This window comes from Babylonia areolata, chromosome 3, assembly GCF_041734735.1.
Source record: "Babylonia areolata isolate BAREFJ2019XMU chromosome 3, ASM4173473v1, whole genome shotgun sequence".
Lineage (NCBI taxonomy): Eukaryota > Metazoa > Mollusca > Gastropoda > Neogastropoda > Buccinidae > Babylonia > Babylonia areolata.
This window is the reverse complement of record NC_134878.1, coordinates 17,825,764-17,850,942: the sequence shown is the minus strand read 5'-3', so window position 1 is coordinate 17,850,942 and position 25,179 is coordinate 17,825,764. Positions and strand designations below refer to the sequence as shown.

At 40.9% G+C, this 25,179-nt stretch overlaps 1 protein-coding gene and 1 long non-coding RNA gene across 2 annotated transcripts in view; one reads left to right on the top strand and one right to left on the bottom strand.

Moving 5' to 3' along the window:
• The first annotated feature begins 9,145 nt into the window (after nucleotides 1-9,145).
• LOC143279793 (uncharacterized) lies at nucleotides 9,146-15,410 on the top strand. Its single transcript, XR_013054953.1, has 2 exons — nucleotides 9,146-14,273; nucleotides 14,318-15,410. It is a non-coding gene; the product is annotated as an uncharacterized LOC143279793 (long non-coding RNA).
• The window catches only part of LOC143279792 (serine/threonine-protein kinase PLK1-like), a 97,417-nt gene continuing 85,184 nt past the window's right edge, over nucleotides 12,947-25,179 (bottom strand). Inside the window, exons 7-14 of the mRNA XM_076583967.1 lie at nucleotides 24,717-24,995; nucleotides 22,657-22,780; nucleotides 22,327-22,459; nucleotides 21,490-21,564; nucleotides 20,477-20,639; nucleotides 18,983-19,112; nucleotides 18,391-18,510; nucleotides 12,947-16,368 (exon numbers count right to left, since the gene is read on the bottom strand). Coding sequence (XP_076440082.1) covers nucleotides 16,159-16,368; nucleotides 18,391-18,510; nucleotides 18,983-19,112; nucleotides 20,477-20,639; nucleotides 21,490-21,564; nucleotides 22,327-22,459; nucleotides 22,657-22,780; nucleotides 24,717-24,995 — 1,234 coding nt within the window. The 3' untranslated portion in view covers nucleotides 12,947-16,158. The remainder of the gene's footprint in view (nucleotides 16,369-18,390; nucleotides 18,511-18,982; nucleotides 19,113-20,476; nucleotides 20,640-21,489; nucleotides 21,565-22,326; nucleotides 22,460-22,656; nucleotides 22,781-24,716; nucleotides 24,996-25,179) is intronic.

Sequence of the window (25,179 nt, the reverse complement as noted above, 5' to 3'; positions counted from 1 at the left end):
GTTATATTCAAAGCCCCACTCTGATATAACGATAGGCTCCAGTTTGTTTAGTTAGTGTGTGTCTTACAAACTGAGCATGATTTTTGCTTTAAGTATTGGAACACATCCCTTCTTTTTTTGTCTGTTTTCTTTATTCTTTCTTCTTTTTTTTTTTTAAATAGAATTGCCCGACACTTGTCAGTTTTCAGGTATAATAGAGATTGTATAAATGTATTTAGTTTTCAGGCTGTGATATATGGCGAACAATGGATACAAATATAAGGCAATAATCTGACTTTTGCAGATCATGATAACAATGATGATAATGATCATTCACAGTTCTTCTCTCCCCCAGCCAGTAACACCATGCAAACAGACAGACGGACCAACATGACACGTTATTCACTGATGCAGTACTGTGGTTTTCAGTACGTGTTAAAAGCTACGCCAATCCACACCATGGCAGCCACACAGAGCACCTCCACCTCTTCCCTGATCTCCTCCTCTTCCTCCTACTCCAGCTCTTCACCAGAGATGGACCACCAAGAGGTATGTTTGATTTAATACACTGCTGTTGCATTGTTTCCATGAAATTCATAGTAATAACAGCTAACAATTAATTTTAGAATCAAAATTGAGAATTTTCAACCCTGAAAACCCCCCCAAAAAAACCACCGTTAGAAAGGCTTTTATTCCGGCAGAAAACTTCTGATCTCTTTTAGAATAAAATATAAACATTATAATTGTTGGTGAACACATATAAATAATCTAGAATGGCTTTCGTTCATCATGGAATTTTTGATCAACAAATAGTAAAGAGTGGTAACTTTCCATTCACAAGGTACACAACTTCAAGTCAGTGTTGCTTACACTACCAATTTAGCAAGGATGAGGCCAGGAGATGAAATGATTAATAAATAGTAAATAAAGAGTGGTAACTCTCTCCTCCTTTGTTAATTTCCAGTTGAAAAACCACCGAGGCAGCCATGTGTTTGTTCTGTATTGTCCATGTGTTCTGTGTGGCTTGTTCAGGATTAAAGAGGCTATGCCAGTATTGAATAAAAGCTTATTTGTGTTTGCACATTTCTTCTGTCTTTGCTGCTGTGTGCACATGTCAGATGATTGATATAGGGACAGACCAGACGCTTCCTTTTTTGAGGAAGTGTCTGGGTTTGTTCCAATGTACCTTTTATTTACCTGTGTGCTAGCTGAATCGGTAGGGTAATCAGCACTGACAAGGACATTTTTGGTTTCAATACCTTTCTTAAACCTGGTTGATGAAAAGACAAAATGATGATGAGATGACCATTTGATTTTCAATGAATGTATGTGTGTGTGTGTGTGTGTGTGTGTGTGTGTGTGTGTGTGTGTGTGTGTGTGTGTAGAATCAGTTAACGCTCAACACCACTCCCAGTAGTTCACTTCCCCAGCCACTAACACTATGTAGACAGACAGAAGGATCAACACAATAAGTGACCCAGTGATATCTGTGGTTTTCAGAACATCGAATTCCCCTGCAGCCAGGAGGACTCCGCCACCCACGAATCCTTTTATGATGACACAGATGTCTGTGAGTCTCTAGTACTCACAGACTGGGACACAGAGGCGGTGTCCCTCACAGTCTACAACGGCATGAAAGGGAAATATGATGACGAGGAGGAGGAGGAGGAGGAGGAGGAAACAGACGATGAGGAAGACTGGGAGACTGTGTACAGTGATACGGAAGAAGAGGAGGAGGAAGAGGAGGTGGAAGACATGGACACATATTACTGATCGTATATTTGCCGCGTTTGTTGTTTTTTTTGTACATTTTGTATATATATTTTTTACATGTGCTTTTCCTCCAAAATAAACTGACTTTACACATGTAAAAGACCAATCTGAGGGTTTTGCGATGGAGTGTGTGCAGTTATCTCTCATGGAGGAGGGTTTTGCCCCCTGCCGTCTCTCACGTTCATGAGCCTGTCTCTCACAACTCTGTACACTTTCATTCTTATTGACTTTTTCTTTATAACGTTTTTTAGTCTTAAGCACACACACACATACGCAAACACACACACACACACAGCTCGTTCTCACAACACAATGCCTCAGAACAGCGCACGCGCGCGCACACACACGCACACATACACACACAAACCCAAGCCCTTAGAGAGTGAAGAAAACACGGCGCAACCAAGTGCAACCAATGTAACCCAAAGTTTGGTTCGCGCCAACAAATAAACTCTTCGGAATGCACGTGTTCATTCACACACCCGGTGGTAAAAATACGTCAGTGACTCACAGACTCATAGACTGTCTTCAGTCAAACTGGGTCTGTCCAACTTCGGCGTCGCCAGAGATGTACGATGGCTTTTTCTTCTTCTTTAATACCTATATGTCACATTGAACATGTTCCCAACAATTTTTTACGCTACTACTAATAATGATAATACAAGAAAATAATAATAGCAATAAGATAATATCTCAAAGCCCAGAGATAAAGAATACATACAAATTTGGTCATAAAACATTTGAAAAAAAGTGAATTCAATGCATTTAGTAATTACCTTTTTTCAGTATGTACCGCATTCTCTAGAAAGGTTCACTGAAACAATAAGTGAATTACAAAAAAGTGAATGAATAGCGGAAACAGTAATTCATCAAAAACAAAAAAATCCGTAAAATGACTATGTGGAGAGACCCATCTTTCTGTTTTGTGAAAGGTCTGGTGGATAGGAATAGAGAATTAAACAAATTTATAATCACTTAAACAGTACAAAAGAAAGAGAATAACCCTGAAAAATATCTGAATTATTTGCAAATGTTATATACTGCCATGAATTCCAAAGAATATGGTTCACACACAGCTGTATCCTGGAAAGTCAAATGATAAGAATGATGAGAAAGGTCAGTAATACTGCAGGAGTGTCAAATGACATTGTGTTTGGGACATTCTGTCCACCTTCCACCCCCCCTCCCATCATGTATACCATCTCCCCCCCCCCCCACACACACAGAGATCCACCCCCACCCCCAAACACACACATATACACCTACACCACACACACACACAGAGATCCCCCCCGAAACACACACATACACCACACACACACACACACGCATGCATGCACAAACACACACAATGACATTGACACAATAAACATTCAGTTCTGCATTGGTAAGGAAATACAGACTGATGTACAGACTGGGCTCTGATGTATAGATGGAAAACTGGTGCCTTCAAAACAAAATATACCAGGAATATTGTATGCCTATGTGGACAGAAAATCACAAATTCACATATTTTTTCGTGTCTGAAGTTAAACAGTTTATTCCTACACTTTCCTAAAACTCAGTTACGAAAACGATTAACTCTTCATCGTTTATTTTTAGAATTAGTGTCTTTTCCTGCAGACCCCCCGCCCCCCAACATGATAGAATAATCATTTGATTGTGGTCACTCTGTGGAAGGCAGGAGGGAAGGAATGATCATTCTTACATAGCACATTTTAACGCAATGCATCTCAGTACTGGTGGTTCGGACCGGATGGCGAAGGTCTCTGCAGTACATGTGATCCTTGAAGACAACATGTTGAGTGTTTTTGCGTTTACCACATTGTCGTCCAAGTTGTTCCAGGTGTCCACTGCTCTGATCGTGAAAAGTTTTGTCAGAGACTCGTGCTGCTCTTTCCCTGACCTTCAGGTCAAGTTGTTTCGTTTGGGGCCATTTTGGACGCAAGGTTTGTTTGTGTTTTGGGGTCGTAATTGTTTGCTGGGGGGAGGGTGGGGGGGTCTTTGAATAACCGAACTGCCCACGGAAATTCACTCTTCCTGATGTTCCGATCCATTAAGACATTCGTTGTTAGCTCCCCTGTCAGGGGGGACACGGATGATATTTGATCTGAACATGACTCTGTAGCCAGAATGATAGGGGAAATTCTTCTTAGCCCATTAACAACCACATCCCCAACTCGCCTTGGAACAAAACAAGGGGACAGTGACAGTGTGATCGACATCGCTCTAACATCTCCAAAATTCAGAGCAGAAATGAATGCAGAGACGCTTCCACACCAAGGCAGTGACCACCTCCCGGTAGCTTTCAGTCTACAGAAACTGTCAGATAAACTCTGCATGAAACCGCGTGATCCATTTCAGTATGAAACCAAAGAGACAACCGTCATCGAAAAATTAAGACGCAGAAGAAACAAAAGAACGGCACCGAACAGGATGCAAACTATTCAGCCCCCATGGTGGAATACCGACACAGAGAGAGCCTGGATAGAAAAAACATGCGGCTGTCAAACTTTGGCAAAAAGAAAGAACAAAACCATCTCCAGACAAAGATATTGAAACAAAAATGAAAGAAAAAACTAAACAGTTTGAAACCATTGCTCAAGAGGCCAAAAAAAAGTGGAAACAGTTTTGCGAGGCACTCAGTTATGACTCAACATTGACAGAGTTCTGGCAATTTTATCGTCGCATGGAAGGGAAAACATGCACAACAACAACCCCAGACATGGTAGACACTGACGGAACCAAGCTTAAGACAAACGAAGAAAAAGGATCCGCCGTGCTCAAACGTTTCATACAACAGAGCAATCAAAGAAACTTAGATGAGAAAAAGAAATATGTTGAGGAGTTAAACCAAGCCCTTATGCAGACTGGACCTGATGATGACTTGACAATAGATGATCTAAATGAAGCAATAGCTAAATGCAAGAAAGAATCTGCCCCTGGCCCAGACAAAGTTCGCTACTCGGACATCAAGGAACTATCGGAAGAAGACAGAAGCAAACTTTTCAATCTATATCAAAACAGTTTCCACAATGGACATGTGCCGGAGGACTGGACACACAGCTTCTTAAAACCCATACAAAAACCAGGAAAGGACCATCAGGTAAGCGGCTACCGGATCCTAACCATGCAAAACATCGCTGGAAAGCTCATGGAACGCATGATAGCCAGGAAACTTGCAAGGGATCTTGAACACAGGCACGTTCTCCCTTCAAATCAAGGTGGTTACAGAACAGGCAAGTCCACATGGGAAAATGCAGCTGCTTTTGCATATGAGGTGTATGAAGGATTTCAAAGGAAAGAAGAAACACTAGCAGTAGCAATCGACCTTGAAGATGCCTACAATAAAGTCCAGTTTGCACACCTCATGGAGCTGCTACTAAGGTATGGAGTAAGTTTGACACTGACAAGATGGATAGCAGCAGCGCTTCAGGAAAGAACCGTCGTCCTACGCCTCGGAGATTGGATGTCTGCACCTTCTAAACTATCCATGGGACTGCCACAAGCGTCTCCGCTCTCTCCTGTCCTCTACAATGTCTACACGAAGGGCCTTGCAGACTTAAACAACAATGGAATAGCTCGGGTGCTTACTCTTGCGGATGATGGCCTGGTCTTCAAAACTTCGAAAGATGCTCAGGAAAGAACCAAAGCCGTCCAGAAACAACTAAACAATATTGCTCAATGGTGCAAAGACACAGGATCTTCCATCAATCCAGCGAAAGCCGAAACGTTGCTGTGCACCCTGAACAACAGAACCGCGAGCAAATCACCACCTTTTGTGTCATTCGATGGGATTCAGATCGAGAAAACTGAATGCCTACGCTACCTAGGAATACACTTCGACAGGATGCTGACCTTCAGAAAACATACGGAAAATACTGTTCTCAAATGCAAAAAAGGCCTTTCAGTCTTAAAAGCAATGGCAACCAAAAGTATTGAACAAGTCACCTCTTCCTGCTATACCAATCACTCGTCCTCAGTGTGATCGACTACGGACTTGGGCTAACAACACCGTCTCAAAGCAACCTCTTAAAATTAGAAAGAGTTCAAAATGAAGCTATGAGGCTGATCCTTGGAACAACAAAAGACACGCCCACAGAAACCATGCGATACCTGCTTGACCTTCCTTCAGTGCAGGCCAGAAACAAGTTAGAACAGGTCAAGACCTACTTCAAAGCATTAGAAAACCCTCAAAACCCACTGTATGACGCAGTCAAACAACCAAAAGGCAGCCGTCTAGGATGAGGAAGATCATGGATGGGGCAAGCAGAAGACACAATCCAGCTAGTATGCCGACTACAAGACCTGAAAGAAACAAAAGAATGGGGAAAAAAACCCCGAAAACCTCAACCATCTATTCAACACAGCCATTTCACCCACTCTAGGAAGACATTGTCAGGAATGGCCAGAGGGCAAAACTGATGCGGAAGTGAAGCTACTCATAGAAGAAAACAGTAAAGAAGAGGACATCATCATATACACAGATGGCTCAGTCACCAAAGACCAATCCGGTTGGGGATTCACTGCGAAACAAAATGGAAAAACAGTTAGGGAAGAGAATGCTGCCTACAAAGTCACAACCTCCAGCCTAATGATGGAAGTTGAAGCTGTGACACATGCCCTCCAGTGGCTATCGTCCATCCATACGCCCGGAAACCAACATGCCATGATTCTAACAGACTCAATGAACCTCATACAGAAAATTGAAAACGGAATGGGAAGCCCAGAGTGGCATAAGGCAATGCGCAACTTCCAGATAAAAAAACTCACATGGTCATACTGCCCGGGACATTCAGGAGTTAAGGGAAATGAGCGAGCTGACAGACTTGCTGGTAACGCAACACCAACGAGCGGCCTACATCTAGGAAAATCGGAAATCCTCAGAAAAGTCAAAGAATATCAAAAAAGGACAGGTACAAGGCCATCACACCATCGATCGCCTCAAAGAAATAAAAGCAGAGAGAGGGAGCGGCCGTAAGTCTAACATGAAAGGTAGAGCACAATGCTTTGCAAATCAAACAAATATCGGCATCATTTCCAAACCAACACTGCGCAAATTTCTTCAAAACGGAACAGAGTCTCTGTGGGCTTTTCCAAATACAATAGACTGAGCAACACACTAGACGCCATGTTCTTGGCATCAGAGATCTTTTCCCATCCCTCTTGCGGCCAATCAGTGGCAGCCTCTGTGCGTGTGTGTATGTGTGTGTTTGTGTGTATGTGTGGGTCTGTGTTTTTGAGTGCGTTTGTGCATGCGTGAGAGTGTAAGTGTACACAAGTGGCAGGAGAGTTCTGTGCATGTGTGTGTGTGTGTGTGTGTGTGTGTGTGTGTGAGGGGGAGGTGGGGGTGCAGGGAGGAGGTGAGGTAGAGGATGAGGTATGTGAGTGTATGCATGCCTACACTGTGGGAGCAAAAGGATATTGGAACGTATATATATATTATATATATATATATATCTTTGTATATATGTGTGTGGGGTTGGGGGTGGGAGATATGGGCGCGCGTGTGTGTGCTTGTACAAGTAAGCGTTCATCTGTGTGTGTGTGTGTGTGTGTGTGCCGTGGAAGCTGCGATACATAGACTAGAAATGAGTGTGTGGAGGAGGGGGTAGAGGAGGTGCAGGGAAATTTGTGGTGTGTGTGTGTGTGTGTGTGTGTGTGTGTGTGTGTGTGTGTGTTGGAGCTCATGTACGTTTATATGTATTTGACTGTGCTTTCATATCTGTGAAACTGCGTTTTTTGGGGCATACCTGTTATGCATGTGTGGGTGTATGTGTGAATGTGTGTCTTCATGTTTTATATTTATTTGCTTATTTATCACCATTGTTGTCTTATTTATTTAATTATTTATTTATTATTATTATTATTTTATCATTATTTTCATTACTACTATTTTTTTTATATCATAATTATTATTTATTTATTTTAGTATGTACGCTTATCTATATGTGTATATATATATATTTTTTTTTGTTTTTTCCCCCCTTAAGGCCTGACTAAGCGCGTTGGGTTACGCTGCTGGTCAGGCATCTGCTTGGCAGATGTGGTGTAGCGTATATGGATTTGTCCGAACGCAGTGACGCCTCCTTGAGCTACTGAAACAAACTGTAGCCAGAAATCGACAGCCGTTTCATGAGGCTGTAGGCAGATGCGCTCACAAACCCTCTTGCACCAGTCTCTATGGCGAGGACTTTGGCTAAATCATTGCACCCAGTGGTTACATTTCCATGGTTTGTGTGAAGAAACACGGAAAAAGCCAGATAGTGACACGTTACTTCAGTGATTGAATCCGCATCAACACTGAGTACAAATAACGTAAAAAAATAAGAGTCCAAATCCACTGACAGTCGCTTATAACATCGACTGATGGTCATTTTTCATACATGCACAAAAATTGCCGGTAAAATAGGTGCAATAATTTAGGATGCTAAAATTGGACTTTGGGGCACCTTACCTTACTTCCGTAGGCAAAGATCCTGTGTAAACTGAAAATTTACATCAGCACGCAGGCCTTCATTCCATGACTGTGTTTAACGTACGCTTCTCAGGCACTCTTTATTGACGGAAATAGTTTTGAACACAATCCTTGTATGAAGTCATGTGTGCATTCTTCCCACTCCATGGAACAGGCAATGGACAGTGTGCGGTAAAACAGGAGCTGGGGGGTTTTGCTTTTTTATGATATCCAAGTTCCACCACGTTCAAGAAATATGCACACAGGTCCTTTCTGTTCAGACTGAAGACAACACAACTCATACACTTTGAATCTTCCATTCCATGTTCCCAAATGGATCACACTGTAAATAACGAAGTTGATGGATAGTGAGTTCACCTTTTCTTTTCTGATTTTGTTTCCTCAAAAACTGTTGAGAATTCTATTTTGGAGTCCTTTTCCATTTTTGAAAGGTCTGGATTTGTTTCTCTGCACCATTACTGTTCCTTTTTAGGTTGAATATCTCATCGTGACAGTTTCACTGTTTAGTCTTTTCCTGTCAAACCAGTCTCTGCTCTCTGAGTTTGTGTGAGTTCACAAACCTGTCACTCTGACGGCGTGTTGCACGGGTGGCTCGTGGAAAATGTACGGTATTTTCGGTGTGTCAGCCTCCACCAATGGAAAACGTCAAAACCCCAGCACTGGTTTTTTCATTGGTCGTTACATTTCAGTTCTTCCGGGGTGTTGAACAGTTGAACATTGTGTGTGCACATCGTGTGTCTGGGTGTGCCAGCGTGTGTTTGCAGGGTATTACACAGACTCATTATGTGTGTAAATACACACATGAGCAAAAAAAAAACACAAAATGGGGGAAAAAAGACAAAAAAAGACACCAAGGCACTGTCTGTATCAAGGGTATCCATTCATGCACCTTCAATTCAATGTTGAGGTATTTGCTGAATTGAACTCTGGCTGGACATTTCATGGTGACAATGATATGGATGCACATACAGCAGAGCCTGAAGTGAATAATAGGACTGTGCACAACAAAACACACATAAAACAGTGAATTATTGTATGCTTTTTATTTTTGAAACCATGAGTAAAATGAAAAAGTTGAATCAGCGCACAATGTCATGTACAGAACTGTTGTATATAACGTAACACTCTGGACAAACGTAGTTATAAAAAAAAAATTTTAAAAAAGAAAAGATTTTTTAACCTTTCTGGACCCATTTAAGATTATGAAAATGAAATAATTCTAACTTCGGAATGTACTTTTTTTGGCCATGATAAAGGATATTCAGCAGCTGATAATTGGTGTGGTTTTTTTTAAGCAGTTGAGAGATGAATGCCAGATATTGTGAATCAGCTGAAGTGATCACTATGATAATAATAGCCAAAAACTAATTCTGTTGTACTGTCATCACAATTCTCTGAAATTCGGGCTACTTTTCCTCTAAAGTGCACATCAACACATTGCAGGGGTGTGCGTGTGTGCGTGCTTGCGTGCGTGTGTGCGTGTGTGTGTGTGTATTTTGTTTAAACATCAACTGGATTTCTCTATATATGATTTTACCATGGACAGCTCCAGTTGCTGTGGGTGTCTCAATGTCTGTGTGCATGCTGCTGCACATGGGGACCCGTCATCTCATCCAAAAGACTTGTACCCAGACCAACCACACATGGGTGATGTGATGGCGAGGCGACAGTAAAAATATCCTGGTCATTGTGTGGGTAGAACCTGGATACCTGTTTCACAGTCAGGCATTTGATTCACAAGCCCACACTGGTGCTGAAGAGCTTTCAGACACTGGGACAGGCCAAGCAAACATGATCAGTGCATTACCAGCCTTTGGTTAGTTAAAAACCAGACCTGGCAAGGAGTACTGTAAACTGATGATTCACAGACAGCACATCACAATGTGTCATCCTGCTGATGCCCATTTGGGTAAAACATTTGAGGGTGAAAGGGGATATATAGTCTCTCTCTCTCTCTCTCTCTGTACATGTATGTGCTAATTCAATAAAATTGTCTAAATGCAATGAGCTGCTTTTGTAAAATTTGGCAAAAGGTGAGAACATGTGAATTATTCTTAATCAGCCACCCAAACACATACTTTTGACAAATATAAAAAGTTCCATTTTGTGCCAAAGATAAAGAGGTGAAATACTAACTTGTCAGGAATTCAGCAGCTTTTTTTAGGTGGGAGTGGTATGATGGAGCATGTGGAGAAATGAATGCAAAGGTGCTGACACTGCCATTAACACTGGAGGGGAAAGAACAATTGGGCGTTTGGGGTGGGGGCGGGGGCGGGGGAGGAGGAGCACTTCTGAAGAAAAAGGAAAAAAAGGAAAGAAAAGTGGATGGGGTGGGTGCTTGTAACATGGTCCGATAACACAACATCAGTCTGATCAAACTAATACTGAAATATGTTGCTTGACTGCACTGAACAGAATACACATACACAAAATCAAATCGATGGTAAAGAACTTAACAAATTCCATGTATCAAAATTATCCACTTTACAGTTTAGTTGACATGTTTGCTTTCCACTATCAAACTGGAAGACAAGACTTCACCCTGGTAAAACCCTAGATTTTCATCTGACATGACCTTACACCAAACATGAACATATCAACACAACTGTCTCAACCAAAAAAAGCTAGACACAGGTTGAATAACATGCTCATGCACTGAACCTAACCTAAGGAGGTCCCATGGAAAGGTTAACAGATTTGAGCCACCAGTATCACTAGGTTAAATGGAAATTATCAAAATGGCTGCCAGAATTGAATAGCTTTATATCATACCATTTTTTTAATGCTAAATCAACAAGCATTTTATACATTTCAAAGCTCGGGATATCCAAGTGGCAAGTTTCAGAGCTCTGCTATCCTCAATAAAATGAAGACTGCTAGAAAATTTAAGTGGAATTTGACTCCTAATCATGAGGATATATACACCTTAGTTTAGAAAATTATAACGAAAAAACAGGGCATGCTACCACTGATATATCTTTTCACTTTCAATTTGGCTAAATGGCCAAAAAAACCTAGGCTCATGGGTCTACACCTGTCATGATGTACACAGATAATCATTAGTGTATACTTCACAGTTAGATATCCAACTAATTCACATTTATAATTTTTAAAATCCTGTCATTTTTAGATGTTTTTAAAGTAACCAAGCCAGGAGAAATACCCCACTAACATGATCATATCAACACTGACATCAGGCAAATAATGGAAGACATGGATTAACATAGAACAGAACATGTAGTCAAAACTACAAATCGCAAAACAGCAGGCAATCTTCTCAGAACAAAACACATTGGTAGTATTGCTCAGCTTACTAGTTATGTGAACATACTTCATCCAGGCACAGCATAATTTAACCTATGATATTTCACTGATGTACCTGCTCTGATGAATTTCTTTCAATTGTCTCCATGACACAAAATGTTTGCACTTTCAAATATTGCAACTGCAATGGCCAGTGTAAGGGTGATAAGGTATGAGTATGCAACATTTAAGTGATGACATTAATGCTCCCCAATTTGTTGAAAAATATCCAAGCAGCATTAGTGTATGTTTCAACCATGTACATTTCTCACGAGCATAATATTAAAAGGTTTTTGTGGTACTACATGTCTCTACTCGAGACTGGATAACACTTAAAACAACAACAACAACAAAACGTACATTGATAACACTAACCACCTTTGAAATGAAAACTTAGGGTCTGAACAAACTGATCTTTCCACTCAGTATATCTAGAATTTCATGATTGATGTAAACAACACAAATAACACAAACCAGTGGCTGAATGTTCAAGTGAAGAAATTTCCATTCCAAATCACCTCAATGGACAAAAAAGAATTGAGCAATAAACAATGGACATGTTCTGAGCAACGCTGTGCTCTCAAAATTAAAATCATCTCACTCAGACTGAAAGGAAAATAAATCATGTCCAAAGTTCTGGAACAAATGTGCGTTGAAACACTGCATGATAATGTCTAACATTAATTTCCTGAAATTCTCATTCACAAATTTCTGCTTGGCAATATCATGGATGTCAAGTCCTTTCCCCCTCCTGCAACTAATCCCCAAAAGACATGTCTTTTGCCAGATGAGCAATTTTACCAAACTCTTAGCAAAGTGTCTTTGAACAAAAATGCCTCCCTCACCAATCTGTCACACAAAAATAAAGGTATTCATCTTGTACCTTCTGAGCCTAATGCTGTTCATGGAACATATCAAATATTGGATTTCACAGAGAATCATCAATGCATGGTTTCACCATCTAAGTTTGTCAGTGTGTTGCTTTTCTCCATAATTGGCGAGCAGAACAAATACATTTAACAAAGTTTTAAAGAAGAAATCCTTGTGATAGTTTGATTTAATCAGCAGATTATCTTGATAGCTAGATTTAACCAATACACATATCAAACCAGAAAGCACTGATCTGCTCAGCAAAAAACAAAAACCAAAAAAACAAAAAACAAAAACAAACAAACAAAAAAAAAAAAAAACCAAAACAACCAAGCAACCAACCAACCAGTGCTGAGCTACTGAAAATCCACTTGCATCTGAGGCCCACAGTTTAAGATCATTCTCATTCTTTTCCCTCAAAATTTCAAACAGTTTTAAAGAATATTTACATGTCACCATTAATATGCATGTTCTATATACAACTTTTTTTTCATTTCAAAGTTTTCCATTTGAATATATATGTATATATGATCAGTTTCTGTATCTGTTTTTTTAAATACCTTTTTTTTTTTTTTTTTTTTCCAAAATTCCTTATTACAAGGTATCACAGGTCCCCCAAACAAACTAATGCACTGATGATGATGCAGAGGCCACAGAGAACAATGCCATCATAACCCTTACCCTTCCTATCTGGTGACTCAAAAGAAGTAAATACTTTTCAGGAGTTGTGCAATCAGGGGGGAAAAAAGGGGGGAAGAATAAATGCACCTTACAAAACCAAATATAGCAGTAATACATAGCAGCAGTATTTACAGACAAGAAAAAAAGGAATTTCTTTTGTGATCAAATACCCCTTCTCAACCACTCAAGTATTCCTCTCAAGTGACAGACACCTGACCCCTTACTTTAAGTCAGTGCCAACATGTTTTGGCAGATTGCATGAGATCTGTGCAGTGGTATGACTGGTGATGGAAATATGCACATATATACACACACTGTATAAAGGCACATACAAGCATACACACTCATTTCTCCAAAAAAAACTTGTGATCCAGGCACTGGAAATTCAAATCAGCAAATACACTGCCATGTTAAAAGCGCACACACAAAAAAAACAACTCACCCATGTGCTTTCTGAAAACACAGGTTTTAAAAAGCCTTTAAAAAAGGAGGGAAAAAGTAAAACAGAGGGCAAGCTACCCTGCTCAATTTTCTTCTTATGATGTTGGGAGAACAAAGAAAGAAAGAAACAAGACCCATCTTTTCCAATCTGTTGTCAAACACACATTACACTACAATCATTATAAAATGGCGCTCTGCAATCCTTACATACTCCTCAAAAAACCACTGGGCACTTTACACATTGTACAAGGCCATTACAAAACATATGTACAACAACACAAGTTATTTGAGTTTTGGTTTACACTTGGATTGGTCCCTGTCAACCAGCATGTGTTGTAAGAGTTACATTGTATCATGAACAGAATAATCATATCTCACTGTACACTGTACCATTTTCTTTCTCTCGTCCTAGAGTTACAGAACACAGAGTCTACATCCCCTTCCCTTCTTCCCCAACCTCTATTCCCCACATGTCCTTTCCCTCTCGTCAAGTCATAAACACACAGTAAAATCCAAGTAGTTATGCACAAATACCAAATCCTACAGTTTTCAGGCACTCAAAGTTTTGTTTTCCAACCACACCAAATAAAACAAAGCAAGCAATTTACAAAAGGCACTTCCTTGGGTCATACCAATACGACACAATCAGTCCAACACAAACACTATGTACACCTTCTGGGGGAAAATGGGTGAAACCAAGACAGGTGTCCTGTGAAACCAAGACAGGTGTCCTGTGGAACCAAGACAGGTGTCCTGTGGAACCAAGACAGGTGTCCTGTGGAACCAAGACAGGTGTCCTGTGGAAGATGGAAAGGTGACATGGGAGGGTACAGACTGGAATTACATCTGAACACAAAAAGGATCCATCAAATCCCCATTGTTGTGGTACAAATCATTTTAGTGCTGCTCTTGCAAGTTAAAAACAAATTGCATAGTCTCTCATCTTTCCAACACTTTTGTTGCTGTTGACTGTTGCAACACCTGCAAGATCTGCTTAGTCTTTTCTGATTTTTAAAACTTGATAAATATTCATAAAAGTTCTTTTTTTGTGTGTGCATAGATCAAGTTCAACATGAACCAAGAGAGTGTGAAAAACATTCACCTCCACAAAACGAAAGCAACCATAATCTGTTTTTTTGTGTGTGTGTAAATGTACATATGTGAGCTGTTTCTGTTGATGTGTACAATTAACAAAAATATAATTAGACAGATGGATAGAGATACAGATATATAGATAAAATGAGAGATTGTGTCTGTGTGCATGCATGTTCACATACATGTGTGCGCATGTGCTGTTTCTGGATGTATGTGAATCATTACATACAGAAACTGAAAATTCACGCAGCCTTTGTGAAAAGACATTCATGTCATTTGACCATGAACGCAGCCCTGTGTGTGTGAACAGTTAACAAAAGCAGGATCAAAGGACACCGGCACATAAGCAAACTTTACACACACTCCATCACCACTACCCCACTGTGTTCTGTTCACACCATCAGGACATTAAACACCTGTCTTGCTTATTCATATACCAATCAATTCTAAATGAGACCAGACAAACAATACGAGCAGCGCTAATCACACTATACAGCACTGAACCATCAACTGACACATCTTCACATGAAAATAAACTGCCATCAAGAGAACAGTGTGTGACAGAAACATTCAAACCTCTCTAATGTGACAGAACTGACTGATATCAGAATTCGATTTGCTACTTATGAACATTCTATCTTTCTCTTTCACATTGTAATCCATTGGTCACTGAAAGGAATGTGCAGCTTTATATCAACACAACAATGCTGTGTCACTTGTGTGCTAAACATCTTTCTGACATCTGTGGGAATGTAAACAATATTGCAGAATGACTTTTCATAAAGGAGGAGGGTTACTGTGAACTTCCTGTGAACATCAGGAGAGAGAGTGAGAAACACCACCATAAATGTGATGACTTTATTGTGTGTATTCAGTGATGCAAGTGATGGGAAACATGCCCCAAAACAGGAAGTGAAAGCAGCAGCCACGACAATGGTCGTCTGTCACGATCCTTGGTGGACCAACATGACCTCTTCAGATGTCCGTCAACTGAAGGTGATTAACATTTATCGAAGTAAAACTTCACATCACTCTGTGCAGCAAGGTACTTTTGTTTGGACAGGTGCATTAGTTCTCCAGACGAAATAGCCATACAAAATAAAACGAAAGCTTTACAACTGTGTTCTTGGATGGACTGTGGGGCCTATTTCGGATAGGAAGGCGACTTCATGAATAAACTGTACACATAATCATTTCTCTTCAATCATTCAGCTAAGTGCACAAATGGTGTATTTGAAAAACACAGCTGATCATGAAGTGGAATATAAAAAAAAGGCAAATGCATGGTAAACAACTGACTGATTTGTTGCTGTCTTTGCACAAGTCCCAAGTCTAGCTGTGGAAGGACTGGATCACTTTGATTCAATTCAGTCGTCATGTCTGATGATTGCTGATGACCAGCAAGATGATTCAGCCATCAGGCAGACATCCACCCCCCCTCCCACATGATGGCATTTACGCAAGGATGGTGATATGAGGCAGAAGGAACAAACTGACACCCTGATATGGGCTCCTTGAACAGTGCTTGCATGATGGACTCATATATCTGCCCCTTCGATGTCCACCAGGTTCTTCAGCATGGAGCGAGCGAAGGCCATCCTGTCAATGATGTCGGGGCGACAGCCATCCTGGATGACAAGACTCATGGTGTAGGTCTTGGCACAGCGGTCAGGGTCAATGAAGGTCACCATGTACTCTCCTTTCACGTTGCTCAGGATCAGCTTGGTGTGGTCCTCAAAAAAGTTCACCTGCACCAGACAGAGAAAGTCATGACACTCACAACTGATAACAGGTTCTGTATGTATGTTTCTACAACCATATCTATCTAACACATAACAGGTTGTATGTATGTGTGCATGGTAGTCAGTTGTGTCAGACTATGACCATCAGAACAGCAGAGGAGGCAACTGCTGTCCCAAATATCTGGGTAAGAATTTGATTAAAGTGGAGAGCGTCTTGCCTAAGTTACATCCCCACTCTCTCGGCCAAGAGGGTTTTAGGACAGTCCGTGTTGGGATACTTCCCTATATAAGATGCTTAATAGGTTATGTATGCATGTACCTATATGTATATATAACTATAAAACTATATATATCTTAATTGAGAGATAGAAAGACAGATAGACAGATAGATGGACAGACAGACAGATAGACAGATAGGTACATGGACATATATATGTTTTTAATCAAAGCTTAAAAACTATAACGAATTTCAGGCATATTCAACAGAACTGTGTGACAACTTTTTATATGAATGACATAATCTTACTGATCAAAATTGCAACTAATTATTTCCAACAAGGAAAAAGCAAAATTATGTCATTACATTTCCTGTCCTCTTGTTGACCCAAGATGAAACTAATCACATATCTTCAATTGTAAGGAAGTTTAAATTATGTAATGACATTGCCTGCTCTGTAAGCCCTTAATTCGTTTTTGTTTATCAAACATCTCATTTCAGCACTTGACAGCAAATGACTAATAATGGTCCTGACAGTGGGAGGCTGGCATTTTTGATATTTCCTGCAACATCATTTTGGCAAAGTGTTTAGCTGACCACACAGGGCCATGTCAAGGCTGAATCATGTCCACCCACAAAGATCCATCCCAATACCTTCCACACCACCATATCTGTTCATCTGATTCCATCTCTGCCTTTCACTCTCGCTAAAAATTCATCTGTTTTTAAAACCTATCTGTAAGCACTCTCCGTTTACTTTTTCTCCAACACCACCCTATGCCTGTCAGCTCACTTTGGAAACATGACGAATGACACAGGGAGAGTAAGGGTGGGGGAGGGGGAGGGAGAAATAGTGATCATGAATGATTCATGTAATTTATAACTTTTTTTTTCATGCAAGGGTGTGAGGGTGTCAGAATGGTTAAGACGCTCATCTGCCAATAGAGTCCAAGAGGGTCTGGGTTCAAATCCCACTCTCAACCTTTCTCCCAAGTTTGACTAGAAAATTGAACTGAGCGTCTAGTCATTCGAATGAGATGATAAACCGAGGTCCCATGTGCAGCACACACTTGGCGCACTGAAAGAGAACCCATGGCAATGAGAATGTTGTCCTCTGGCAAAATTCTGTCAAAGAAATCCACTCTGATAGGTACACAAATATATATGCATGCACTTAAGGCCTGACCAAGTGTGTTGGGTTATGCTGCTGGTCAGACATCTGCCTAGCAGATGTGGTGTGGCATATATGGATTTGTCCGAATGCAGTGATGCCTCCTTGAGAAACTATGAGAAGTGGCTGTCTTAAGGACACAGTGCATTTCTCAAGGACAACATCATGCCAAAACAGGGCCTTGAACCCTGATCACTGGTGAACACTGGATCACAAGTCCAGTGCCTACTACCACTGCAAACTCTGTAAACTAATGAACAAGAACAAACAAACCAATAAGAATGAAAACTTCAACAAACAGGAAGCAGCCTCCACAAGTAAGCAATTATTGTCAGCAGCAGGGGGCTTAGTTTAGTAGTTGGTGTCCTTGGTATGATAAATCAGAACAGGCACAACCCAACACCACTGAAGTGACTCAGCAGCAGTGCAGGGTCTCCTCTGGCGTGTGGCCTCCTGGTGAGCTAACATAAATAGTTCCCTGTGGACTGCAGATGCTGGAACTGTAATGGACAAAATCCAGGTAAAGCTGTGTATATGGGACCTGGAATGAGAGGTGTAATGCCACTGAAATGGTGCAGATGATGGGGTAGCAAAAACAACAACAAAAAAGAAAAAAAACAAAAAACAGCAGCAGCCTCACCTGCAGCGTGCCATCACTGAGGTACAGCACGATGGCCTTGGTGGTGCGGAACCACTTCTTCAGGTAGAGGCTGGAGGACCACGACACCTCCATGTACTGGGAATACTCCAGGTCACCCCCCTGCCCACAGACAACACCTGGTTACAGCCACACCTCACCTGGACCTCACTTCTTTGTCCCACCCTCCATGTTCCCCGTTTCCTTCAACTCAACATTCAACTCCCTCAAACCTTTTGACCCATTCAAACCTGTGGAGACTGCAGCCTTGGCAGGCTTCCATTCCATACCAATGTGGAAAAAATGCAGAAAATGTTCTGTTTTTCCCTACAAATTACATGTTGACACATCTGGAGATACTGCAGTAGTTAGTGCCCTTCCCTTGCAATTTATGCATATGCAAAATGTGAAAACTGACTGAGATGAATTTTGATGTCAGAGCAGTGCTTGCGTGCAGGACTCAATGAGTTGAACAACAACGTTCAAATATAAAATTAAATACTTTCACAAAATGTCTACAATCACCAGTATGTGTGATAGGACATTAAACACGGTTCTGGGGCATGTGCAGGGACAGCGACTGACTTCTACCCACCTGTATGAGGTGCTCATCCATGTAACGGGCGAAGTACTGCAGCAGTGTTGTCTTGCGGTCCAGCTCCTCGGGCACACAGTCCAGTGTGTAGGCAGACAGCTTCCCTGTCAGGTCGTAATACTGGATGGACCTGCCAGCATACAGCACGTCTGGTTACACGCCATGTTTGTCCTTGTGTTCATCATGTTTTGAGTGGGTCACATTGTAGAGCATATCATGTTTATCCTTGTATTCATTATGTTTTGAGTGTGTCAAGTTGTACAGCACATATGCCTGAAGAGACAAAAAATATTGAAAAGAAATTCCTTGCACTGTTTATCAGTACATTAATTTTTGAAAGTGATTCTTTGCTAATTTTTGGGGGAGGGGTGGGTCTCCATCATGCAATCCCCCCTCTCCTCAGCTTTTATCATTTCCCCTCTTCTCTCCCACAAATGGTTCCCCCTTCCCTTTTCCCTATGGGTTTTTTTTTGTTAGGTTTTTTTTTTTTTTGTTTTTTTTTGTAAACCAGCAAAACATAAGAACACCGTATGCAAGGTCACTTTATCTACCATCTACATGAACTGGTAATTTTCAAATGAAAATGGTGTGCAAGTGGAGTAGGAGGGGTGGGGGAGGCAGGGGAGGTGGTAATTTTGAGTGTGTGTGTGTAATGCCTTGATAGCTAGATAACGTCAAAGTTCATGTGAGGTAATCCTCACTTCCTGCAAAACAACACTTGACATTCCAAGCAGCTCAATAGCATGATACAACAGATCCCATCAGGAAGCAGTTAGACATCTTTCATTACCTCCCCTGCCCTAAAGCTGTGCAGTGTGCTGGTGCCACTCCTTCATCACTGCACACAGCTACTCTGCAGGGGTTCTGCTTCCTATCAACACCACCTTCACTCTTCACACACATTTCCCCCTATAGTTTCACTCCTCTGGGGGTGACAACAAGACTTTCTGTTTCAGTATGAAATCTCTGCATTACATCCAAATTTATATGGAAAAGTTTGAAATTTGCAACATTCCAAATCTTCCTTTTGTATGACTTCAAACTCGAACCTAAAGAATCTAATGCCAGTTATTGCACATTCCTGTATACACAAAGAGGAATCAAATAGCCAGTGGAGTTTCTGAAAACCACAAGCCTTAAATATCCATATATTCTTTCAGCAGTTTGCTTTCAAATCTTTTGTTACATCTGGAATCTCTCATCAGCATGAAGAATCAGCAGATGCAGCAGACTTCCTCTTCTACAGGAGTGGGTCCTTTAGGTGTGAATGAGGACCTATCCTGGATGCACACAACTGTCCACATACATTGCATGGAAAGCAGGCCAGGGGCACATACAAAAGTGGTAAATCATTAATTAAAACTTTTAACTGTCCATGAAAATCATTATGATCTTCCAGAATTCATGATAGTCAACACATGAGCACACACACATACACACAAAACAACACACACACACAAAACAACAATACACAACACACTCAAAGTGACAGACCTTCCGTCAGGGGACATGAGTATTCTGGAGGTGTCATTGAAGAGGACGCCCATGGCATCGCTGGACAGCATGAAACCGAAGCCGTACTTGTTGGAATAGTCCACCCATTTGGTGACCCACACAATGTTGGGGTCCGTCAGGGCTGGGGGGTTCTGGTTGCTATCTGCACCACACAATCATCATGTCTATGTATGTGTGTCACTTTCTTTGTTGAAACTGCTAAGGTTGATCATTTATTAGTTATCATAAATTTCTAAGTTGTAACTGGGGGGTTCTGTTTGCTATCTGCACCACACAATCATCACGTCTGTGTTAGTGTGTCACTTTTTTTTTTTAAAGTGCTAAGGTCAATTATTTATTGGTTATCATAAATTTCTTAGATGTATTTTTTTCAAACAAAAGTTTGTGTAATTAAAAAACAACTATTACTTAAGGATTTTACAGAACAAATACAGAAAAAAATTACACAAAAAACAAAGTTAATCTAAGTTTCATCAGGTGTGGAGGGTTCTGATTTCTATTTGTACAACACAAGCCATCATTCAAAGTGCACTCAGTTTTTTTCATCCTGCACAGACTGCATGAACATTAACTCACCCACAGTGTTTGTTCAACCTAAAGTGAACAGGAAGGTCTGGCATTCTACACCACTGTCATCAGCATTTACACTGTCTGCTTGATCCTGTCTTCACTTCTAATTGCAAAATCTGCCTGAACCTTTAAAAAAAATAATTTGGGTACACCAGTGTGCACTAGTCCCTTATGATGGAATACTGTCGGCTACACCCAAACAGGCAGCCTGTTGTGCAAATAACTTTGGTTTGTAAAGCACTTTGAGCTTGGTCTCTGACCAAGGATAGGCTCTATATAGGTATTATCATTATTATTATTATTATCATTATTATTATCATGAGCATTTACACCTAATCTTGAAAATAAGCCCAAGGCTTCATTCACATTATTCAATGAATACTGTCCAGTTCTTCAAGCACTAACAGGAGGAGCATGCTGACCTTTGGGCATGTGTTCCAGGCAGGCGTTGAGCACGTCCAGCAACATGGCCGCTGACCGAGGCTTGGGCGAGGGCTCTGTCAACAGCCACAACACAGGACTCAGTGAATTAAGCCTTCACAGTCATATCAACACAACCGAATAATCTGCTCCCACTGATATAAACACAACTGAACAAACCTTATCAGTGATATCAACACAACTGAATACACCTGATGAGTGATATCAACACAACTAAAAAACCCGTTATCAATGATATAAAAACAACTGAATAAACTCAATGATATATATCCAATCAAACTGACTGTTACCAATGAAATAAACACAACTGAATAAACCAATAATTATATAAACAAAGCTGAATAAACTATTAACAATGATATAAACAAAACTGAATAAACTGTTAACAATGATATGAACACAACTAAATAAACTGAACAATGAAATGAACACAACTAAATAAACTTAACAACAATTACAATGATATGAACACAACTAAATAAACTTAACACAACTAAATAAACTTAACAATGAGATGAACACAACTAAATAAACTTAACAACAATAAATTTAAAAAAAATGAATATGAACACAACTAAATAAACTTAACAATGAGAATAACACAAGCTGAATAAATTTAACGATGACAAAACAGAACTAAAAAAATATCCATGCAATAAACAGAGTATCAAGTAATCAACAGAGAGACAAAACAAAATCCAAGTGAAGTAAATGAAACCAGAGGAAATAAGTGTTAAAACCGACCCATCTACCCCCGTCCCTCCACCACCAACTAACTATTCCTTCCAACCTACACCCCGTGTTCACCCATCACCCACCTCTCTGAGGGGGGGAGTCTGAGCGATCAGACACTCGGTCAGCAGCCACTTCCTTGGCAACGACCTTGATGCTGGGGCCTTGAACTTGACTCTCTGTGGCTGCAGACTGCCGTGGTGACCGTTTCTCGATGGCCTGTAAACACCATGCATTGTCAGGTAAAAGATTCTTTTACTCAATAATATACGGGACTTGTGTTTTTCTCATCTGCCTGAAAAGGGTTTAATCATCTGATTTAACATATGCTATAATGATTTCCTTCTCTGAAAGAATATCAGGATATCACTCACTCACTCACTCACTCACACTCACACACACACACACACACAAACCTCCAATTCCTTCTCCTCCAACAGGTTTTCTGAGCGCGAGTTGAGCTGCATGCGGCTCAAAGCATTACCAAGGTGACCCATGGGATCTGACCGGGACTCATTGGGAAAGGCATATGACATGGGCCTGCAAAAAACACACCAGTATCTTAAGGAGATCATGTGTCTGACCACACATGCGCTATATCTTTTCAACATCTTATTCTTTCTTATAACACACAGCAACCACTTTGAAAAACGTTTAACACATGTGTATTAACTTAAAGAGATCACATGTCTGACCACACACACACTATCTCTTTCAAACATCTTTATTCTTATAACGCGCAGAAATCACATTGAAAAACTTTACACTGCTTGTGCTTCAAAGTTCAAAGCCACAAATACTGAGGCTAGTAAGACAATCTGCTCACAAAAGATCAAACTGCCAGTAAAAGTTTGGTTTGCAAAAGTGAAAAATCTGAAAGGAAACGATGATGATTCCAGCACTTTCAACCCTCTGTGCCTGTATATATCTCCTTCAATTGTTCCCATTCTGACAATCAATTTTTAAAAACAACTACGAACAAAACAACAACAAAGACACACAGCCTGAAACAGGTAGATGCCCAGTATCAACTCCACTCCTGTACTTGAAGTAGACAGAACTAAACCATGCCTCAGCAGGTTCTCCACTCATATTGTTTCTCAGAATTTTATATCAAACAGAGTAATGTGCTTCAATCACTGACAGAAAGTTAAGACTTAAATACTTTTTACCTTTATATTCACAAACATGATCTTTGACAAACATTTCAGAATGCTACATTCTGTAATATAATGAGGAAAAGCCTGAAGTACATTCAGCAGTGCATGAATCCTTTTTGAATCTTTATGTGTAAATGTTTTGACAGATATGTTCAAGTAATTGGAGAGAGTTACCTAAAAATAGAAGTGTACCACTTTATTCATGATGAAGTTTTTAATTTTCAGTGGCTGTGAAAAAAAAGTACCACTGAAAATGGGGCATGCGCTGTGCCTATAATTCATTGTGACCAAAATTTGGTAAAGATCCATTCCAAGTGATATGGAAAATCATTGCTGATGAAGTGACATACTTACACACACACACACACACTCTCTCTCTCTCTCTCTCTTTCAGTCTATTGTCTGTCTGTCTCTCATAGAAGGGGGATGGTCATCAGACATAGCTACAAATGCACACTCCTGTATATGCATACACACACTCTGAGTAACCTTTACTTCTATTTACCCTGTCCTTTCTTGCTTTTTGTTTTTTTCCCCCACAACTACAGAACAGATGCCGCACCAACACATTTCTGGTGTATTGTTCTCCTCCCACTCAGACAAAAAGTGCAAGGCCTTGACGGCAATGACTGCAATGTTGGCAAATGAGTCACTGACCACTATGACACCCAGTCAATCCTCTTACTATCACTCCCCTCTGCCAGTTATTTGCCAAAGGAATGTGACCATGTACAGCACAATGGGACGGCCACAAACTATGCTAACTACCCAATTACAGTCATTACTGGGGACAAATGGGGGGACCTGTTTCCTGTGGCACAAGGCAGGCAGCTGTCTCACAGCAGAACCAGGCCTATCATTCTGCCCCCCCCTACCTTTGTGGGGCCTCACACACACATTAATAGCTCTTAAATAAATGTGTACAAATATCCCTCCTGTTTTTCACCTTACGTTGATGTCAGTGTTACACCATCACATCAACTTATTAAGATTTAATTAACCTATGACCCCCATTGGGGCAAGGAGGATTTCAGAACACCATATAATCAAAACACAACTAGGTTCATCATAATGTTTGCATCAATTAAAGTAAAATAAGGTGTTAATACATTCCTTCATCTGCATCAGTCAAAGTGTCCTATCCAACATGGTAACCAAGCAGCACCATACCATTTAATTAAAATAAGGGTTACCACTCCTTATGTCTGCGTAAGTCAGTGCGTCCTGATGGAAACTAAGCAGCCGCAGCACCACAAAAAGATCCCCCACCACCCCTCCCATCCCCCAGCCCTGGCTGCATGCTGGGAGAGCCTCACCTGTTGGTGGCCTTGTAGTGGGAGGGGAACTTTGGCATGGAGGTGCAGCAGGAGGGGGACAGGGTGCGGGGCATGTAGCCACACGTGAAGAACTCGTCTGCCGCAATGTCCCGCAGCGTGGGCCGCAGCTGGGGGCTGGAGTTGAGGCACTTGCGGATGAGGCCGCTGGCTGGCCCTGAGATCTGGGAGGGAATCTTGTAGGAGTTCTCCGTGATCCTCAGGTACGTCTCCTTCAGGGTGGTGGTCTCAAACGGGGGTCGTCCCACCAGTAAAGCATACCTGGAATCCCCGTCGTGACCAGTCGTAATGTGAATGATGTGCACAAAACAGTGGAGAAGACACAAATGAATCAATGCATGCATTCAAGTACACACAGAGTACTGGTACTGGTCAAGCACACTCAAAGAACTGGTCAAACACCACAGCACTCATGAACAGCAGCACTGAAACTAAACAGGAGTGC